The sequence below is a fragment of the Canis lupus genome, chromosome 17 (assembly GCF_048164855.1).
Source record: "Canis lupus baileyi chromosome 17, mCanLup2.hap1, whole genome shotgun sequence".
NCBI classification, from domain to species: domain Eukaryota; kingdom Metazoa; phylum Chordata; class Mammalia; order Carnivora; family Canidae; genus Canis; species Canis lupus.
In genome coordinates, this window is record NC_132854.1 from 12,910,230 (window position 1) to 12,930,419 (window position 20,190).

General features: G+C 42.5%; 1 protein-coding gene across 7 annotated transcripts in view; it reads right to left on the minus strand.

Moving 5' to 3' along the window:
• The window catches only part of FARP1 (FERM, ARH/RhoGEF and pleckstrin domain protein 1), a 290,246-nt gene that overhangs the window by 64,200 nt on the left and 205,856 nt on the right, over positions 1-20,190 (minus strand). For all 7 annotated transcript variants that reach the window (XM_072782564.1, XM_072782568.1, XM_072782567.1 and 4 more), the window contains 7 exons: positions 18,102-18,144; positions 15,408-15,486; positions 8,733-8,830; positions 6,258-6,372; positions 5,226-5,373; positions 2,490-2,585; positions 912-1,075 (listed from right to left, as the gene is read on the minus strand). In XM_072782564.1, coding sequence (XP_072638665.1) covers positions 912-1,075; positions 2,490-2,585; positions 5,226-5,373; positions 6,258-6,372; positions 8,733-8,830; positions 15,408-15,486; positions 18,102-18,144 — 743 coding nt within the window. The remainder of the gene's footprint in view (positions 1-911; positions 1,076-2,489; positions 2,586-5,225; positions 5,374-6,257; positions 6,373-8,732; positions 8,831-15,407; positions 15,487-18,101; positions 18,145-20,190) is intronic.

A 20,190-nucleotide genomic window follows, 5' to 3' on the forward strand; every position in this document is an offset into this window, starting at 1 on the left:
GGGAAGAGAAGACAGCAAGGCATTCTCATTTAAACACAAGACATCCCATTCTTTACCTCCCCCTCTCCTTCCATGACTGGGAGATTTGTGGGCTTTCTCAGCAAGCCAGGAATAAGAGCAGCTCTAAGAGAAACTCTGTGTGTCCATTTCATCTCTTGGTATTTCCCTTCTAAAACAGCAAGTGTTCAAATGACTAAACCACTTAATAATTCTGTGTTTACTTATTAAGCAACCATTGGGAGAGTCTGTATGCTTCGAGGAGGCAGGGATAATTCTGTTCGCTGTGAATCCCCAGCACCTAGACTAGGCCTTGATATGCAGAAGACACTCAAATGTTTGCTAAAAGAAGAAGTGAGGGGTGCCTGGGTGGCTCAGATGGTTAAGCATCTGCTTTCAGCTCAGGTCATGATCTCCAGGTCCTGTGATGGAGTCCCACATAGGGCCCCCTGCTCAGCAGAGAGTCTGCTTCTCCCTCTCCTTCTGCCCCTATGTGTACTCTCTCTCTCAAATGAATAAAAAAATCTTAAAAAAAAAAAAAAAAGTGAGACAGTGAACTAATGATGTGCAAATCTATGCAGCATTCTCGGAGGCTACACCAAATGTTAATGAGACACTTGCTTCTACAGAGAAGGAAAATCTTTTCTGGATTAGAGAGTCCTGTCAGGAGTATGTTGTGGCCAGGTGGACTGGACTGTCTCTTGGCTGATGTTAGTTCAAACACAAGCGAGGGGTTGCCAGGAGCCTCCCAGACTGATCACGCCATCACCCCAGCAGCCAGAGCTCCTGGAAGTTGGCTTTCCTCTTATCAGCCCACTGTACCATGCAGGAGTGATCACAGGCAGCAGGAAACAGCTGGTCTCAGGACAAATGTTCCCATGGCAAACTGCAGGGGTGTGACATGGAATCCTTACCTGAACCGAAACGATGACCCTCGACTAAAGAGAACAGGCTTTGGCTTTGGTTTGGGCTCTTCGAAAAGTCTAAAAAAGGCATGATGTTCAACACAGATTTTCCAGAAGGACTTGCAAAAATCCCGACTGGCCATCAGAAATTCCAAGGTGTCCTGGTATGAGCTCTAAAAAGAGAAAATACCACTTTGTGGTTTTTTTCCCCCCATTACCCATGGACACTGGGCAAAACAATGTGAAAGGGGACAGAAAATAAATATGTCCAATAAAATTTCAGTTGTGTATTTTATTATCTAGCAGGACCATAAATTCACCTATTTAGTAAAATACAGTTGTTGCTAATGATAAAATACAGTCACCACTCAACCATTCCCTCCCTCCCCCAGAATTCCTTAAAGGAACTAAAGAAAACAGGAATACTTAGAAGTCAGAACACTTCTTTTGACAGAATTCATAAACAGATTTTGTGTATGTGGCCTACATTTCCTTCTTTAAAAAAAAATCCAAATACTACAATCCCTTTTTTACCTCCTGAAAATAACTGAAACATACTTCTATGTTCTCCCTGAAGGTTCATGCCAACTTTGCATATTGGTCTCAGTCTTTTCTCTGTTGAGCAACATATGGCTCAAGCCTCCAGGTGGCCCCAGGGACCATATAAGAAATGAACATTTCTTTTGGTGGAGCATGAAGTGTCACACTCAAGTCTGAAAAAAATCATGTCCGTTGATTCTGGAAAGCCGAGAGTGTCATTTTCCTATTCCCCGACCGAATGCTCTCAATGTCAGTGGCCATATTTTATAAACAGGACTCCCCACAGTCCTGAATGTTCCTAGCCATTCCAACTATTTTGCGGGCTCTCACAGCTCTGGGCAGTCCCAACTTACAAACAAGTGTGCCGCAATTCTATGTTGGTAAGTAGCCTTCTGGAACTCAAAAAGCATTTTCCCACAGAAAAACAACTTCTAGTGGGTGGCTGCTTCCCAGGTCTGGCCATAAAAGCTGATTTAATGTGTTCTGTGGCTGAACGATAAGCCTAGATGGCCATTTGTCATCTTTCATTCCATGGTAAAGAAACGATCTTCAAGTTCTGCTTGGAGACATCAGGATCTATCATCCATGTCCTCCACTGCCATTTCCAGCAGGGGAAGGAGATGCTCCTTCTTTCCCTGACCTGGTCCTGGGGTGAGTGACATCTTCGAGGAGTTCTGCAGGAAGTGGGTGGTGCTATCGGAGGTTTAGGGACAAGAGTAGGGACATGAAAACTGGGGCCAGCTGGAGGCCCATGTGGGCAAGGGTATGCCCCGGATCTGGTGGATGCTGAGTGGGGTCTTGAGGAGGTGACCTGGAGGCTGGAGCCCTAGCAACTCATGGGTCAGGCTGTCTACCCAAAGGGGCTCTGTTCACCCAGGTGACAACATGGCTATTGAGCATCTGGGTACGCCTCTGGTACAGACCCTCAGACACCTGCACAGTGCTGGCCGCAGTTCCAGCCTGTGCCCTAGCAGAGCCCCTCCACTCCCCAGGGTCACTGGGTGGTCTGGTCTGGTCTCCAGCCTCCCCACCCCCCAATCCACTTACGTTCGCATCCGGGCGGAGCTTGATGAGAAAGCGCTTCCTCTTGAAGCTCAGCTTCCGCACTTTGGCCCAATTGAAGGCGTTGATCTTAGTGAAACCCTGAGAAAGGTATCAGCCAGTGAGTCAGGAAATGCTTAATAAGCAACATGGGGTTTTGGTCTGCCTTGCGTATGGGGACCTGCCATTGGAATGCTCGAGAAGAACGCCTTCTGCTAGAGAATTCTCAGGATTTGCTGCTGCTGTGGCTGATGCCTGTTTCTGGAGCATTATTTTTCACTAATTATATGATTTGGCATTCAAACGAAGTTTGCCTCCAGGGAAAGGAGCAGCTGGCCAAGGGAAGGATAAACCAAAAGATTAAAAAAAAAAAAAAAAAACAATAAAAACCATGACAACCAGCACAATAATTAGTGACCATCACTTCCAGAGTACCAAGCACTCCATCAGGACTTTACAGGCCTTATCTTATCAAACCTTATACAAAACTCAGTGAGATGAGTTTATTATCTTTCTCTTACAGATGTGGAGACTGCTGCATGGGTAGATTTTAACGTGCCCAAAATCACACAGTTCATGTGGTAGAATGAGAATCCCGAGATTCCCTTAACCAGCAGCTAATTGTTAATCTCCGTAAATGCAACCCGCAGGTTAGCAATCAACCCCCACTGCGCACACTGGTCTGGCTCCCATGCCCAGCAGGATGCCAACTACATCCAAGAAGGATGGGGAGGGGAGGCCTGGCCTGTGGTGTGTCTTCTAGACCAGAGAACAGTCTCAGGAAAGGACACATCTTCATCTTTGAAAGACAGGTGTGGAGAGACAGGGTGATGGAGAAGCAAGAGGAAGCTGCCAGTTACTAGCTCCCATCTGTCCTGTCATCTCAACTAAAATTAGAATTCCTCCGGAGTCTGCTCGAACACCAGAACCGTTTATTTAAATTGGTAGGAATGAAACAATTAGGCACTGGCAAGAAGATTAATTCCAAGATACAGCCTCTGTACATGATTAAATAACTGAGCAATTCTCGATATTTAGATTGTATCACATATAATCAAAGCAAATTAATTCAATTCTAAGGCACTTCTTTTTCCCCCCTTTATGATTTTTAGAAATGTCTAAAGCTTCCGATTTTAAAAATTTCAGGGTAGGACCGAAAACTCTATCTGGCTCATGGTCATTTTACTCATCAAATACTCCTTAGGTTATTTCAGCAGGTCAAACACTGTGAAGAGCGGTCACCGCCTCCAATACCATCCTGCTTTCAAACCTTCCCTTCTTACTTTCCCACATGAAACCCAACCTTGACTCCTCTTGGGACAGGATTCTGTGATAATTCACGTCCGTCGTAAACATCTGATACTGGAGCAGAGAAGCACTGGGACTATTTTGGTAAAACAGGAAGGGGGAGACAGAACCAAACCTGGCAGAGCTTAAAAAAGTATTTTAGATTATGTACATATTTACACCTTCAAAACTGGTGAAAATGACCCTATTTAAAAGGCAGGCACTTTCTCGGTATCCCTTTGAACCAAAGCACAATGAAATCAGAGAGGGAGACAAACCATAAGAGAGTCTTAATCATAGGGAACAAACTGAGGGTTGCTGGGGGAGTGGGGGTGGGTGACGGGGTAACTGGGTGAGAGGCATGAAAGGAGGGCACATGCCATGATGAACACTGAGTTTATATACAACTGGTCACTTAGCTCTACCTCTGAAACTAACAATACACTATATGTTACCTGACTAAATTTAAATTAAAAAAAAAATGATAAAAAAGAAAAGATATCAAAGCACAGATGACTTGCTTTTGTTTAAAAGAAAAACACTGAGGAAGCTTTTGGGGGGGTGATGAATATGTTCAGGGTCTTGATTTTATTGATGGCTTCAGGACATATACATATATATATACACATATATATGAACTAAGGAAAATGGATACTTTAAATTTTACTCTACGGTCCACAATACCTCAACAAAGCTGCTAAGAGATAAAAAGCAGCACTGATCAAGAGAACAGTACAATAGCAGTGTGATCAAGAGAGAACACATTTCAGAGTACAGAAAATTATGTCTTTAAGTAAAACACAGGTTAGGATTCAAATGCAATGTTTTGCTACAGACTTACGATAGCATCTGGCTTTTAGGAGTTTATAAAACCGCTCAATCTTAAAAAATACAAGTTACATTTTTAAGTTATGTATAGCTGAAGTCACAAACCAGCTGACTCAGGGAAAACCTAAATTAGGTTTAAAAATCCCTAAATTTGGTAAAAAAAAACAAAAACAAAAACAAAAAAAAACCAAAAAAACAACTAAAAATCTCAATAGGTTAAAAAAAAAGGCCGGGGGCGGGGGGAGGGAGGAAATGACATGGGTATCACGTGCCAGTATGAAGAAAGTGTTTATTTTGGGGGATCTGAAATCCTGATTTTACCATCCTGTGTTCTGAGCACAGGTCCACTGATAAAGATTTCTGTGATCCTACAGAGTCAATAAACACAAGCGAATCTTGAATTGTGCATTCTCCCAACCAGAGCAAGGGCAAATGAACTAGAATCTGGACGCTCAGGGCCTGGAGAGAATTAGAAACCCTGAGATGAGGTTATAGTCTTTCCCCTGTTCACCTAAAATTAACTATAGAGGTCTTCACCTGGCCCACCCAACGCGGAATCAGAGCTGAAGGGCCAACTCTGATCTTTCCGTCACCAAGAGAACGGAGTTGTGTTCTACACGCTCTTACCTGAAACACTAGAATTCCCGTGTTGGCAACAGCCAGGTTGATCTTGGTGCCTTCCCTGTCCTTAGCTGGGTGCAACCGGATCCCATACATCTCCAGCCTACGGGCAATCTCCAGAAGTTGGAAATCTGATTCTGCTGGTGTTTGTCCACTGACAAAACAAAAAATTAAAGAGAAAGGCCAGGAGATTTGAATTCCCTGTGTCTATTAATTCGAGATTAAGCAACTTCTCTTGGGAAATAAAAAGGCATTTCATCACAAACAATGGAGCTATCTGATCAGATGACACCCAACCTCCTATTCATTATCACCAAAAGTCTAGCAACGAGGACAAAAGCCCTATTGCCTGTGTAACACAAAACCCTAAAAGTCTAGCTCACATTTGCCCAGTTTTTTTGGAATCTCAAAGAGTTCCCTTTAAGGTCACATAAAAGCAAAACACCACTGTGTTAAAACACGTTTTTAGTCACTTACAATGGGCCTACACTTGGAAGCAAGGTTCAAGGCAACACTGGCATACTATCATCAAAGCTCAAGTACCCTCCTTAAACAAAGCAACAAAACAACAGGCACAGAGCATCTTTTGAAAGATTATTTTAGTGATCACAAAAAACAAAACAAACAACAACAACAAAAAAAACCCAAAACAAAAAACCACCCAAATGGAGAAGATACAAAGACTCTAGATTTTTGTAACATTCCTACTTGGCCCCTAGCTGACCATATCACTTTCTAGATTTCCTGTTAATTGATCTTATACACTTTCTTTAATTCCATAGCACGGTGTCCTACACCCCAGGCCTACTCCAGTAGGACAGGAAATCAAGAAGGACCATGGAGCTCTGGTCCTAAGTGGATAACCGGGGTCTGAAGAATCCAAGGTGAGTAACAACACTCCCATGAACCTCTGTGGTCTTCTCTCTCACCCTTTGCATGTTTCGTCCCAATAGCTACTGGGCGTGTGTGTGTACACCCACCTACGCTTGAAGGACAGAAACACCCCAAAGGGAACATGAGGCGCCCAGTGGGACTTACATGTGGTTGTGGTGAAACTCCACGATTTTGTCTTCTAGCGCATCTTGCTGAGGTATGTACTTGTTTTTTGCTAAATGCTCTCTGTCTGATGCTTCATCAAAATCCCCAATCTCGGCTACCAAGAAACAGAAGAAGAAAACCCAGCCACAAATGATTAATACTTCATAATCTATTACATTCCCCATGGAACATTCCCCAGCTAGCAAACCAGAAGGCAGCAGACAAGGTGATCCCAGCCTTGTGTATCGTCAGGGCTGGATGTCAGAAGACATCCTGTGAGGACATATTTAACAACTGTACCAACATGAAAGGATGGTTCCCCCTCTTTGTCATCTCTACCAGCTGGAAATAAAACTTCAGCGTCCATCTATCTTCATCCATCCATGTTCCTTCCTCCCCACCCAACCAGGAGTACTTCTGTTCTAGGCAGTGAATTCTAGACATGTGGATTATGACCTTATGACTTCTAAAGAAGTCCCAGAATTTCAAATTTTACAATATTAACTTTTGAAACTCTTGTATATAATAATTATTAGTGCAAACCCCAAATGCTTTCTCATGTAGAGAAAAGCCGATAGTAAATAGGCATAAATATACATGATGTAATTTGGTAACATAAAACAAAGTTTATTAAGTTTCTTAAAGTCCTAGAGTCAGCAATGACTGGCCAGGCTGCAGATTCTTATTTATTTTTCATCTACGAGGACTAGGAGGTATATTTTTCTCACGTAACCTCTACAGAGTCCCCAAATTGCTGTGATCTGGAAATCTAAAGGACAGACCTTTAAAGTAATAATTGTGCCTTAACAACACAAGCTCTGGCTCAGTTTATACCAATTTAATACCCCTGGGACAGCATGTCTTTTTCTTTGAATCATATGGTCTGTGTAACAAGCTTAATAAAAAGTAGCCTAATGACCAGAGCCCAGCTGTTTTGAGTAAAAGCTAGTGAACAGTTGCTAAGAAACCTACCTTTCATTTTGTCCTGTGAAGCAGCTTGTCACACTTTGGGCAATGCACCTCCAGTAATCATGCAGGATATGGCCTATATGTTCCTCTAAATCACACCCACTGAGAATATTTGCTCTGCACAAAACAGTGCCAACTCATCTGGCTCCAGCTGGGCCAGTGGAAGAATCAATCATTTTCTAGCCTCCTGCTGCTATGACAAATCAATAATATTACTTCCTAAGTCTAGTAGATCTGCAGTAAGGCCCATATATAAAAGAGAAGATAAGCATGGGCTCAAGGAATACCTCATCATATTAGGTTAAGTCATTTATTAACCACTAGGAGTGACGCTTTCTGCAAACTGTTGGAAATCTTGTTACCTGGGCAGTTATTCAAATAGGCTGATTATAGGAGTCTACTCTAGATACAAGAAAAGTTTTTATTTGTTTTTTTAAGATTTTATTTATTTATTTATTTACTTACTTACTTACTATTTATGAGAGAGAGAGAGAGAAAGAGAGAGAGAGGCAGGGACATAGGCAGAGGGAGAAGCAGGCTCCCTATGGGGAGCCCAATGCGAGACTCGATTCTAAGACTCTGGGATCACGACCTGAGCCGAAGACAGATGCTCAACCACTGAGCCAGCCAGGCGTCCCAAGAGCAATTTTTAAATGACAGGACAGCACAGTTTGTTTTATACTAGTGCTAATGTGTATATTCCATTTCAAGTAACTTCTACCTTAGCAAAGATGGAAAAAAGAAAATGCCCAGCTGAGTTATCAGTAAGCCTTAGAATGAGCACTCCTAGATTAAGAAAGTTAAAATATCCAGTTTCAAGCATCACTAGGACTCAGTACAGCTTCATGTGTCTTGGTGTTTACTGAACTCTATAGAATAGAATACAGAAAGTGCCATCGTTGATGGTTTTATGTCTTAAGGCTAATGTGCCACATTCAATAATGGGTATTAAGTCCAAGAAAAAAAAAAGTCCAAGAACCCAGAACAGAACAAATTTAATTTACCTGGACATCATCTGTCCAAGCTTCTCCTCTAAGTCAACTGAGATTATCAACAATTGCATACTAGTCCTTGAAAAGAGGGGCACCTGGGTGGTATAGTCAGCTGAGCATCCAACTCTTGGTTTTGGTTCAGGTCATGACCTCATGGGTTGTACAACTGAGCCCCACGTTAAGCTCTGTGCTGAGCAAGGAGTCTGCTTGAGATTCTCTCTCTCCCTCTTCCTTTGTCCCTCCCCCCTTCTCTCTCTCTCAAATAGATCTTTAGAAAAGAAAAATAAAAGTAGACACTGAACACAGAATTCACAGGCCAATATTGGGTAGGGGTGGTGGTGGTAGGTAGACCTATTGCGTTTGAGGAGTACTGTCTTCAATCCATTGGCACTCAAGCTAACAGCAAAATAACACAAAGATATAATTACTGTGTTCAATAGATGTGGTTATTCCCCAAAAATCAGATCACGGTTATCTCCAACAGGACCTCAAAAGAGAAACGGACAGAACTTACACTGTACGATGTGTGAGATCAAGAGAGCCGCGCTCGTGTCGTTGCAGGTCAGCCTGCCTTGAGCCAGGTCCTGCTTCACCTGCAGAGCAAACAGGTACCTGCGAACACAAATACAGAGACCAGCGTCACAGACCTACAGTCAAGAGTCCTGCAAAGAGGGCAGGAGGTGTGGGGTCAAAGTCAGGCTCACTTCTGACAACCTGTCCACACTGTGAGGAACTAGAGAAAGGTACACAGACCAAGGAAAACAAAGTCTGCACCGGCCAGTATGAACTCCCAGTGCTACCAACCTCGAGGTCAACATGCACCGGTTGCCAGAAGGACCCAGAAACATGCTCTAAAACCTTTTCACGCAATGAGTAATACATTTTATTCTACGCTCCATCTTTCCATTTAAAAATCTAAGACTAGGGGCACGTGGGTGGCTCAGTTGGTTAACCATCTGCCTTTGGCACAGATCATGATCCTGGGGTCCTGAGATCAAGCCCCAAGCCAGGCTCCCTGCTCAGCAGGGAGTTTGCTGGTCCCTCTGCTCCTCCTGCTCCCCCTGCTTGTGCTCACACTCTCAAATAAATAAATAAAATCTTAAAGAAAAAATAAAAATCTAAGACTATATTTTTAGTCTCTCTATATATAACTTTTGCAGGGTGTAACTAACATTTACATTTCTTTTCACAGATCAAATATACAAAAAATAACTTTAGGGCTCAGATAATAACAGTAGTTTATTAAGGCTAGGGAGAGCTTTTTTGCCAAGGGAATTGGAGAGATGAGATTATCTTTGTGGTATAATATTCACTTAGGTTCTTCCAAAAGCCTCAGTTACCAGATCTGTAAAAAATTAATTTTAAAGCTATTTTTATATTGCAGAATAAAGCAAGTAAACATTTTTGGTGAAAGAGAAAAGAGGCATTTATAAGTCAAAGAAATTAAATAAAAACAGTGCAATGTAAGAATGGGTTTAAAAAAAAAATCAATATGAACTCCTACATTTTTAGAAAGATATTTGCTGGGATGCCTGGGTAGCTCAGCAGTTAAATGCGTGTGCCATTCGGCTCAGGGCGTGATCCTGGAGTCCCAGGATCGAGCCCCACATCGTGCTCCCTGCATGGAGCCTGCTTCTCCCTCTGCCTCTCTCTCTCTCTCTGTGTGTCTCTAATAAATAAATAAAATATTAAAGAAAAAAAAAAAGAAAGAAATAGGGGCAGCCCAGGTGGCTCAGCAGTTTAGCGCTGCCTTCAGCCCAGGGTCTGATCCTGGAGACCTGGGATCAAGTCCCATGTCAGGGTCCCTGCATGGAGCCTGCTTCTCCCTCTGCTTGTGTCTCTGCCTCTCTCTCTCTGTCACTCATGAATAAATAAATAAAATCTTTTAAAAAAATAAAAAAAAAAGAAATATAAATGGATTGTATTTAAAAGGCAAAAGAGAGGCACAAGGATGGCTCAGTCAACTGAGCTTGGTTTCAGGTCAGGTTATAGTTATAGTCTCAGGGTCCTGGGATCTAGCCCCACATAGGGGAGTGGTCCACACTCAGCGGGGAGTCTGCTTGAGATTTATCTCCCTCCCTCCCTCTGCCCCTACCCCCCCTCATTTCTGTCCATCTCTCAAATAAATAAATAATCATTTTTTTTTAAAGGCAAAAGAGACATCTCAAGGAGGTGTCTACCGCTCAATGCTGTAGCAACTTGAGTATCAACAAGAATAATTAAAGTGAATCCAAAAAAAAATTTTAAAAAAATTAAAGTGAATCCAAACACATGGAATTAATGAAAATTCATGAGTCCATTTCAGTATTCAAACGAAAAGCAGGAGGGATGCCTGCCTGGATGGCTCAGTGGCTGAGCATCTGCCTTTGGCTTAGGGTGTGATCCTGGGTCCTAGGATAGAGTTCCACAATGGGAAGCCTGCTTCTCCCTCTGCCTAGGTTTCTGTGTCTTTGTGTGTCTCGTGAATAAATAAATAAAATCTTTAAAAACAAAAGAAACAAAGAGAAAGCGGGGAAAACTGAATGCATCACCCTTGGAGGAGACTATTAAAGCAATTCTTGATAACCTGGGGCAAAAAATTGAGCATAGACTCTGCCTCTCCAATAGGAGAGGCATTTCAGGATATCCAGAAAACCCAAGTAGATGAGGCAAAGTTCCTTACAGCTAGTAACTAATAACAGCAAGAATCCTCATTCTACAACCTCTAAAGAGATTAGACTCTGGCAAAGACTGTTAACTGGTGTAAAAACCATTCAGGAGACAAGCGTCTAAATATAGACAAAGTAATGGGACTTGGCTCCGCAGTGGCATGATTGGAACATCACCACCCTAATTCAGTGATGAATATTAGCATCATTAATGAAATGGGAAGCACACAACATCAGTACTGATGGATTCTAGCCCAAAATGTTCAACTTATATCCATCAAGTCTATAGAATTACCTTCCAGTGTTTTTTTTTTTTTTGAAAGATGACAGAGGAGAGATGACGGAGCTAAATGACACCATGAGGAAGCAATCTGACAAGATTGGGAGGTGGGATATTTTATAGTAAAGCCAGTCCAGTTTCTTCAACCAGGTGGGATCATGAAGGAAGAAAAAGGAGGAACTCTGCTAGATTAAAATGAGGTCTCAAGGATATAACCAAGTGCAACTGTGGTCCTACAGCAAATCTCCTTCTAGATGAGCAGATACAAATGATGTTTATCGGACAGACAGGGAAATCTGAGTATGGCCAAGGTGAAATGAAAAGTATATATGGATGCATAGAGAAAAATCAAAGGATAGCACCCTAATGTATTACCTAATGGTCACCCCTGGGCCACAGGAATACAGTATTTTACTTTCTTATTCTTGCTTATCTGTATGTTCTAACTTTCTACCGTGTGCATCTGTTCTTTTTGTAATAATGAAAGGTTACTTTTAATTTTTAAAAAGGGGGCCTTTTAATAAGATCAACCACAGAGGTTTCAATAAAAATTAAGTGAAGTAACCCATGGAAAGCTCAGTGACTAAACAAAAATATTCAATAAATGTTAGCAATTTTTCTCTTATAAATGAAAAACTAGGAATGCCTAGCTGGCTCAGTCAGTAGAGCATGTGACTCTTGATCTCAGGATCATGACTTTAAGCCCCACTTTGGGGGGGCAGGTAGACTTAGTAAAATTTTTAAAAAGAGAAAAGAAAAATGAATCCCCTTTAAATTACTTAGGAAATTCCATTAAGAACTAAAAAACTAGAGACAATTTTGTAACCAGTTCTCTCCAAAAAAACCCAAAATGAAAAATACCCCCAGATCCACCAGTTGATAACATTTAACCTTTACCCAGCACACCCTCCCCCCACCCCTGACATTTATTCTTACTCTCACGATCTGTGTCTCTGGGAAGTCAAAGGGAAGAAAAGCAGAGAATATAAAAGAACCAAAACATCAACATACAGGTTTCCAAAGGAAGAGGCAGCACAAATCATCTTTCTCGTTTAGGCAGAGGTGACGATTTTTTGAACCTAATACTTCTCAGCCCCATGGCCTTGAATCCTCTATCTGGTTAATTTTTAAAATAAGCAGAAGGCATAAAAGCATTACATTCTGAATTTTTTACCATCCACCAGTTCAAACTCGAGGTCTGTGTTTGCGGGGAAATGTTCAGGGACGGATGAATGGTCGGAGTCTGACAGGCTTTGGGGACTTTGGTGATGGTCTCATGTGGGCTCCAAGGCACCATTGGCTTCTGGAAGCTCCTACATTTAGGCATTTTGAAGACTGCAGGATGAACGTGTCACTCCCTCCTCCTGCTGAGTCTTCCTCTTCTGAGGCCCTTGTAATATGAGAATGACCTTCCTGGGTCCTGTTGACTTCTTAACGACAGCTGTAAATCGCACAAGCTAGCTGCAGTGCTAACTTTAGAGATACATCAACACCCTTCACACTCTACACTGCAGTGATCCCAATGAAATCCACAGGAGCTAAAGGCTAGGTTGAACTCAGCAGGCACGAAATAAAATTAAACTGGCAAATGATGAAAATGCAAAGTGTTCCAAACAGAGCGGGTCCTTGGCAGAAGGGTGCACGTCTGGAGAAGGGGATGATGGTGGCAGGGCCAATCAAGAGGGCTTCTGGCTTCCGGAGACAGCAAGTGTTGCAAATCACACCAATCTGATGCCTTGCTTTAAACGTGTCTATTTTATTTCATTTGGGAGGTCTTGATCTTTCTTTCCTTATTCGAGGGAAAGTAATTGACAATTTCTATGCCAGCCTAAGGAGACCCTTGAGCAGGCCCTTGAAGATTCAGCAGCAACTTTTGACAGATCTCCCCATCTCTGAGAAGAACACAGCCAAGGAGAAACTGGATCCAACTGAAGACAGGACGCCCAGAGCAAAGCGTGCTGAAACTCGTCAGCTCTGCAAGAGTGGCTTGGAACTCTGCAATAAGAAAACCTGGTAACTTCCCTAAAGATCCCTCCCCATCACTGTTTCAAACCCACATCTACTTTTCTCTTTCTAGAGGCCTCGGCCCTGGTGGCAACAGGATACAGTGTCCCCAAAACATAAGGTTCAATAAATAGAAAGGAATTAGCAGCGAAGTGTGATTTAATCTTCTATCTATATAAATGGGAAGCTGAAACCTATTCCTAAGGCCCCAAGAATTAACTGCAAAACTGGAGTTACTCAGAGTCTGCTAACCCGCAGGCCCACCTCCATAGCCACGTTGTCCCTACATCACTCGCCTAAAGTGCCGTCCATACAGTTTCTCCCAAGCCCTCCCTCATTCCCTAGCTGCTACAGAAAAGTGCCTGGTATCTCAACGGTCACCTCATTAAATTTCTGCTTACACAGGAATCTGAGAATGAGGGAGGCAACACACTGGATCTGGAAGGTCCCCTTCCCACTATACCTTGTGACAAAGTCAAAAGCAATGGAGAGCTTCTAAATTTCATATTGATTTTATTCACCCTTGTGTCAAATGGATCCTCTCCTTGAAAAAGGCTTTCAAGATGTCACTTAACACTGGGAGCCAGAAAACAAAGACGACAACACCCCAAAGCTGCCACATCCAGCCGAGCCTGTGTCACTGGAGAATTTATCAGGTCAGACAGAGTAGTTGGCAACATACCAGGGGCACTTGGGTAATGGGCACAAGGTGTATGGAATTTTATAACAAAAACCAGTATGGCAGGAAACTACAAACCTCTAGGGATAATGATTCACAAACACTGAAAAGGTGCAAAACTCAAAGCAAAGTAGAATGGGAAGGGGGAAAACCAAGGATTTCTGCCACCAACTTCCTAAGCAGCAGAAAGGTCCAGTGACATGCAGCTGGATTCGCCTTTAGATCTACGTCAGTATGCCAAGCTTTGAGCAATGTGCATTCCAACAAGAGACTGAGACACGGTAGCTCCAGCAATGACACCACAGGAAGACTCTACTGTCGTTGACTCGTCTAATGTGTGTTGGCTGTAAGCAGCCCAGCTGCCTCTCCTCTTTGTGAACTGTTCAAGGGTCAACGGTATCTGAGCATTGGGAGCCTGTTCGTGTGAGTGCTGTCCAACCGTTCCTTCTACCTAGAAAGCTCTTCCTCCGAAAAGGATGGACAGATTCTCACTGTTTCCTCAGAGACACTCCAGACTAACCCATCTAAAGTCATCACCTGGTCAACTTCTCTCATATCCTCCTCCTTAATTAGCATCATCTGATATTTTTTCTTGTTTATTTAATCATTTTGTCCACTTCCATAAGAGTCAGGCTTGTCTTCACCACTGTACTCCCAGGGCCTGGAACAATGCTTGCACACAGTGTCCACCTTGAAAGTAGTGCTGACAGAATGTCTTCATCCCTTTGCCAAATGATGGTCAACCACCCAAGATACTGTGCTCTGTACCAAGAGGGAGGAGAAGGATGGGATAGGCCTTGTCTGACCAGCTACAGCTTGAAAGCCATATGTGGTAAGACTTTGGCTGGTCAGATTGGTAGGTCACTCATAAGGACACTCTTAAAAAGGAGACATTTTGTCTTCATGCGTTGCCACTAGGCTCTGTTCTCCTTTAGCATACCATGTGCGTCATGTAAGTTAGAAAGTGATGGTGATGATGTTTATCATTCATAGCATTCCTATTGGCTCCAGCCACCTTATGTATATCACCACCTTCTCCTCAAACCACCCTGGCTGAGCAACCAGTACAGTCACAATGACAAGGGAATCAGCAGAGACACAGAGGGAACACGTGAATAGGCTATCACACAGGGATCAAAGGCAGGCCCACCTCCATGGTCACACTTCTCTGACTTGGCCAACGTTCAAAGAAACTGATCACTAGCTCACATCCACCCACCCATGGCAGCAACAAAAAAGAAACAGAGTTCACATTTTGGTTTCACAGAGTTTGACTTCCCCAAACCATCCTGTGAAGGAATGGAGAGAAGGAGGAGACATAGGACAGTAAGAGGTTCTGAGACTGCTTCACTTCACAGCATGGCTTTCAAGAAAACCAGGTTCTGAGGAAAATGTGGTACTTTCTTTCTTGCCATGTTTGTAAGTGTAACTGGGGGCAAAGGGTTACACTGGGAAGCAGAGTGCAGATGCTGGTCAGTTTAGTACTGTGCCAATGTTTCATCAGTCAACTGAGAACATAAACTTTCTCTTGTCCTTGGCACCCCATGGCAATAAATACCCAGTTTCCAAACCACTAACCTTGTGAGCTCTTCTTGGAGTTGTGTGTGGTCAGGTGGAAAGAATTTCACCACAAACTTAACAACAACATGCTTTGGCCCTAAAAGGGGAGGGGAGGGGGGGAGAAAAAGCAGTAAAGCATTTATTGATTTCAAATGCAATTAAAAAAAAGACCTCAGAGGATAGATTCTACAGCAACTAAGGAGTCTCATTCCAAGCTGCCAAGAGTACATCTGCTGACGTCCAGGTCACTGAAAAGGTGGTTGAGTTGAGTTACTCATTTATACTTCCCTGTTGCAGAGACACAGATGCCTGTTATGAAATAATGCTTTGGCAAGGGTATTTCAGGTGATTCAACTTTTTCTCTTAAAGACTGTACCCAGAGCATAAAAACAGGCAGTTGTCTTCAAAAATCTATCAAATTGGCCATTGTTATTTCAGATAACTTGAGGGAAAACTGAACATGTCAATCAGTTTATACGATTTTTATATTTTAAACCATCCACAAGGTACAGCTGTTAATGTGTTCATCAAATATGTATGAGCACCTATGTGCCAGGTGCTCCCCTGAGCTCTGGAGAGAAAACAAACAAGACATGGCCCAGCCCCTGGCAGCAAGCCAGAACCTTTATAAACCATCATACAGATGAGTTCAGGCAAAATTGGGAAGCAGATCTAGGATGGGTGGACAGGGAGAGGATCAAGGAGATGGGTAACTTTTCTTTTCAGAATGAAAACAAAACATCAGGGACGCCTGGGTGGCTCAGTGGTTAAAGTGTCTGCCTTCTGCTCAGGGCGTGATCCTGTGGAGTCCCGGATGAGTCCCCCCATGAGGCTCCCTGCAGGGAGCCTGCTTCTCCCTCTGCCTGTGTCTCTGCCTCTCTCTCCCTCTGTGTGTCTCTCATGAATAAATAAATAAAATCTTTAAAAAAAAGAAAATAAAACATCAAATAGATTATAATTTGTAACCTAGATCAGAGCTTGTTTTATGTATCAACATATATATACACACACACACACACACACACACACACTCAATACCAGAGCAGTTTTACAGGTTCTGCCATTTAAGAATGACAGCAATGAGTTTGTTCTATGAAATGGAAGGCACCATAATGAAATCCAAATTTTAACAGCAGTTACATAAAAGCAGAAAGTATCTTTTGCTCTACCTTACACTGTCACAAAAAAATAGATGTTCTATTATCAAACAACAGAAGATGAAGATGTAGGCAATATATATAAAATCAGGAGGAAAAACAAGGCAGAGAAATATTAAAGCCCAGAGATGCTGGGCGCCTCTTCCTTGACCATGTTAGCAATTAACAGAACCCCTCACCTGTCAAGACTGGATCATCAAGTAACAACAGCAAAATGGGGAAGACAGGGAAGCCAGCCTCTCTCCTCTCTGTGAGGAATCCCAGGAAGCTACTCAGATCTTTATAAAAACTGAAGCTAGGAAGATGCTACCCCTCAATGTAAAAGGACAGCTTTGTCTCACAGGCAACTAGTCACAGCAAACGGAGAAGAAGCCCCCCTCGGTGTGGATCCAACGACAGACACCTCTTCTGTCTGCATTTGGCAATGCGCTCAAAGACACCTTTCCACACTCAGGATTTCCCAGGACTTACTGCAGGGACCCACGTCATCATCCTGGACCCTTCCTACCGCCCCCCATCAGGCCTGGGGGCTTGGCTCAGCAATGCGTCCCCCACCTCCCCCATGCCCAGCTGCTGGCCAGCCTCCCCGGGGAATATTAAAAAAACAATGGTGGTTTTTCAACATCAATAATTGCTTAATTTAAATGACAGAAGAGCAACATCAATTTCAAATGCAGAAGGGCCCGAACAGACACCGTGTGCCTATTTATTACACCCACATAAATTGCTAGAAGTGGCCCAGTGGGGTTTCTTAGACAGACTTAAAACGATCATGGCAAGGCGTGGTGCTTCCTGTTCAACTAATGGAATGCGATTTTGTTACTATCCTCAGACTCTTGCCCCTGCTGTGGCCGCAGTGAGAGAGCCCTGGGGATGACTTGTTTGACTCTGAACTTGACCTCAAAGTAGAAGGCAGGATGGGGAGGAGGGGGTTGGGGGGATAGTCCTGGTCTGAGGTGAGTAGAGAGAGAGAAAGCAAGCCTTCTTTCTTACTCCCCTCAATCTTCTCCAGCACACAGCGTAAATGCAAGCCAGGCTCCCTTCACTTCTCTTGCCATTCAGGCACACACACACACACACACACACACACACACACACACACACTTTGGGGCACCTCATTTTTTCCACGCAGCACTTGCACTCTGATTTTCCAGGCTTTGAAGAAGCAGGACAGAACACCTAACACCAATCTTTTGAATACATGGCTCCACCTTCCCCTTCAAAAGTGACAGTAACAAACACCGGCACGGACAAGACAAGCTCAATTAGTCTGGGGATTAACATCATGCTCTAGTTGTTAAAAGGAGATTTGATTTTCTAAGCAAGGTTTTGAGTACCAAGTTATTAAATATTAAAATTGCAGAAGAGACATTTTAATAGCACACAGATTAGTGGATAATGACAGGAAATCATGGGGTAAAAAAAAAAAAAGAAAGAAAGAAAGGAATCTGTATCACCAGTGCTGGATGCCACAGGGCACATGACATCTAGAAGAGGAAAAAGTCTGGCTTTATATTTCACATCACTGTTAAATGTGCGTGAGGGCTATACTTACTTCTAATCTGCTTGACAATAGGTTTTAAGAGATCCAGCCACACCTAGAAAACACAAAAGAAAACACAGATTGAGACAAATTCTCAATGAAAGAGCACAAGTAAATGAGACTTGACTGGGAGCTGTTTAAAATAAAAATATTTTTGAATATTTGAGGCCATCTGTTTCTATTTTCTGCAGGATGGTGTATCTTCCATCATGTACCGCTTTCACGGTACAGATCCAAACTTCCTGATAATATCCCTGAGCTTCAAAGTTAAAGTCTCTCCCAGACTCAAATGGTTAACTAAGAGTTTTTCTACTCTTGTTTGCACTTCTCTTTCACGGTTAGCTATTCAGCAAATACTGATGCACGACCACATGGTCTGGCTACAAGCAGAGTGAAATATGCACGCTCCTTAATGAAACAAAATACATGTGTGTCTACACATTTACAGAACAGCACATCTTTGAGGGATATGGAAATGGAAGGAATATGTAGAGACCATCACCTCTGCACCAGGCACCACCCACAAGCTTTTGACCTCCCAAATCCGGGCCAGAAGGATTCTCGTTGCTCAGAAGAGTAACCAGAGACCTGAAGGGGGCCAATGATCTGTCTAGACTGGCAGAGCCAGGACAGAAACCAGGTCTGTCCAGCGTCAAAGTCCAGACTCTTCAAACACAGGCAGTTTAAGAGGCAAAGATTAAGAGAGAGGGCAACCAGTTGCCCTCCTGGATAAAGCATGACTTAGCCATATTATTCCATTTCACACATTGCTTTTCTCTCAATTCCTTTTGAATTTGTGGTCATCTGGAAAGGGTTCTATGGAAACTCCTATTTGCACATCTGACAAAGACAAGGTTACTGTGTTTAATGTAAAGAGGGTTTTATAAGCAGATAGGAAATACAGAACACTTCCAAACTATGCAAAGAGGAACAGGTAACTGAGAGAAAAAGTAACAATGGTTAATGGACAAAATGGTCAAATTCCGGGGCAATCTGCACTACAGATGTAAGTCTGAAATATTAAATACCACTTCCACCCACCAAACGTTCACTAGTAGGATGATATGTACATGCACATTCCTATTTTATAATACCCAAATTTAGCAAGGGTGCCAGGCAATGTGTAGTGTCTTAACTATCACTGGAAAGATGAATCAGTATGTTCCTGGAGACTACTAAGGGAATAATTATCTAAACCCTTAAAAAAAAAAAAGGAACCCCACTCCTACACATACTCTTTCATCAGGAATGAAACTCTGGTAAATTATGCATTTATGTACACAAAGATTTACATGATGTGTTTCACATCCTAATCACATGCTGTGATTAGCATTCCTAATGGTGGAAAAATTTTTATAAGAACATTAAATAAATAAGTAATCTATAGGGCACATTACCACACAGGCATTAAAAATTATGTTCTTGCTGAATATTTACATCCATAAGAAAATGTGTTCAAGAGGTTGGAAGATGGGTGATTTCCGGTCTTTTGCTTTACTCCATTATCCAAATTAGCTTAAGTAAGCACTAAGCATTCTCATCATGAAAACACCAAAAATGTTAAGCCTCTACTTATTCAGGTTACTCTTTCCCCATTCACCTTTTCAAAGCAATAAGGTTTCATAATGAAATTCTCATTATTGTATTTCCCATCCCCTACTGCTGTTTTCCTCTAAGAGAAAAACAAACAAGGGTGTTAGGGGCATCTGGCTGGCACAGTTGGAGGAACATAGGACTCCTGATCTCAGGATGGTGAGTTCTCAGAATGGTGGGCTCGAGCCCGAGGTTGCATGTAGAGATTACTTACTTAAATAAACTTAAAAAAAAATAACGGCATTAGTTGACTTAGGATCATCTCCACTGTGATAATCATAAACCTCAACATTCAAAAAGGAGAATGCAGTCATTCATAACTGCAATCATCATTTGCGAGATCTATTATTTCCTTTGTAAGATTCTTAACAGATGGGTAAGGCGGCAAATGTTTTTCCATGGGATAAGAAACTGAGATCCAGAGAATCCGGGTGCAGAACTGGAACTTAAATCCTGTTCTTAAATTTTTAAAATTCATTTAACAACAAAAATCACTGTGTTTCTATGC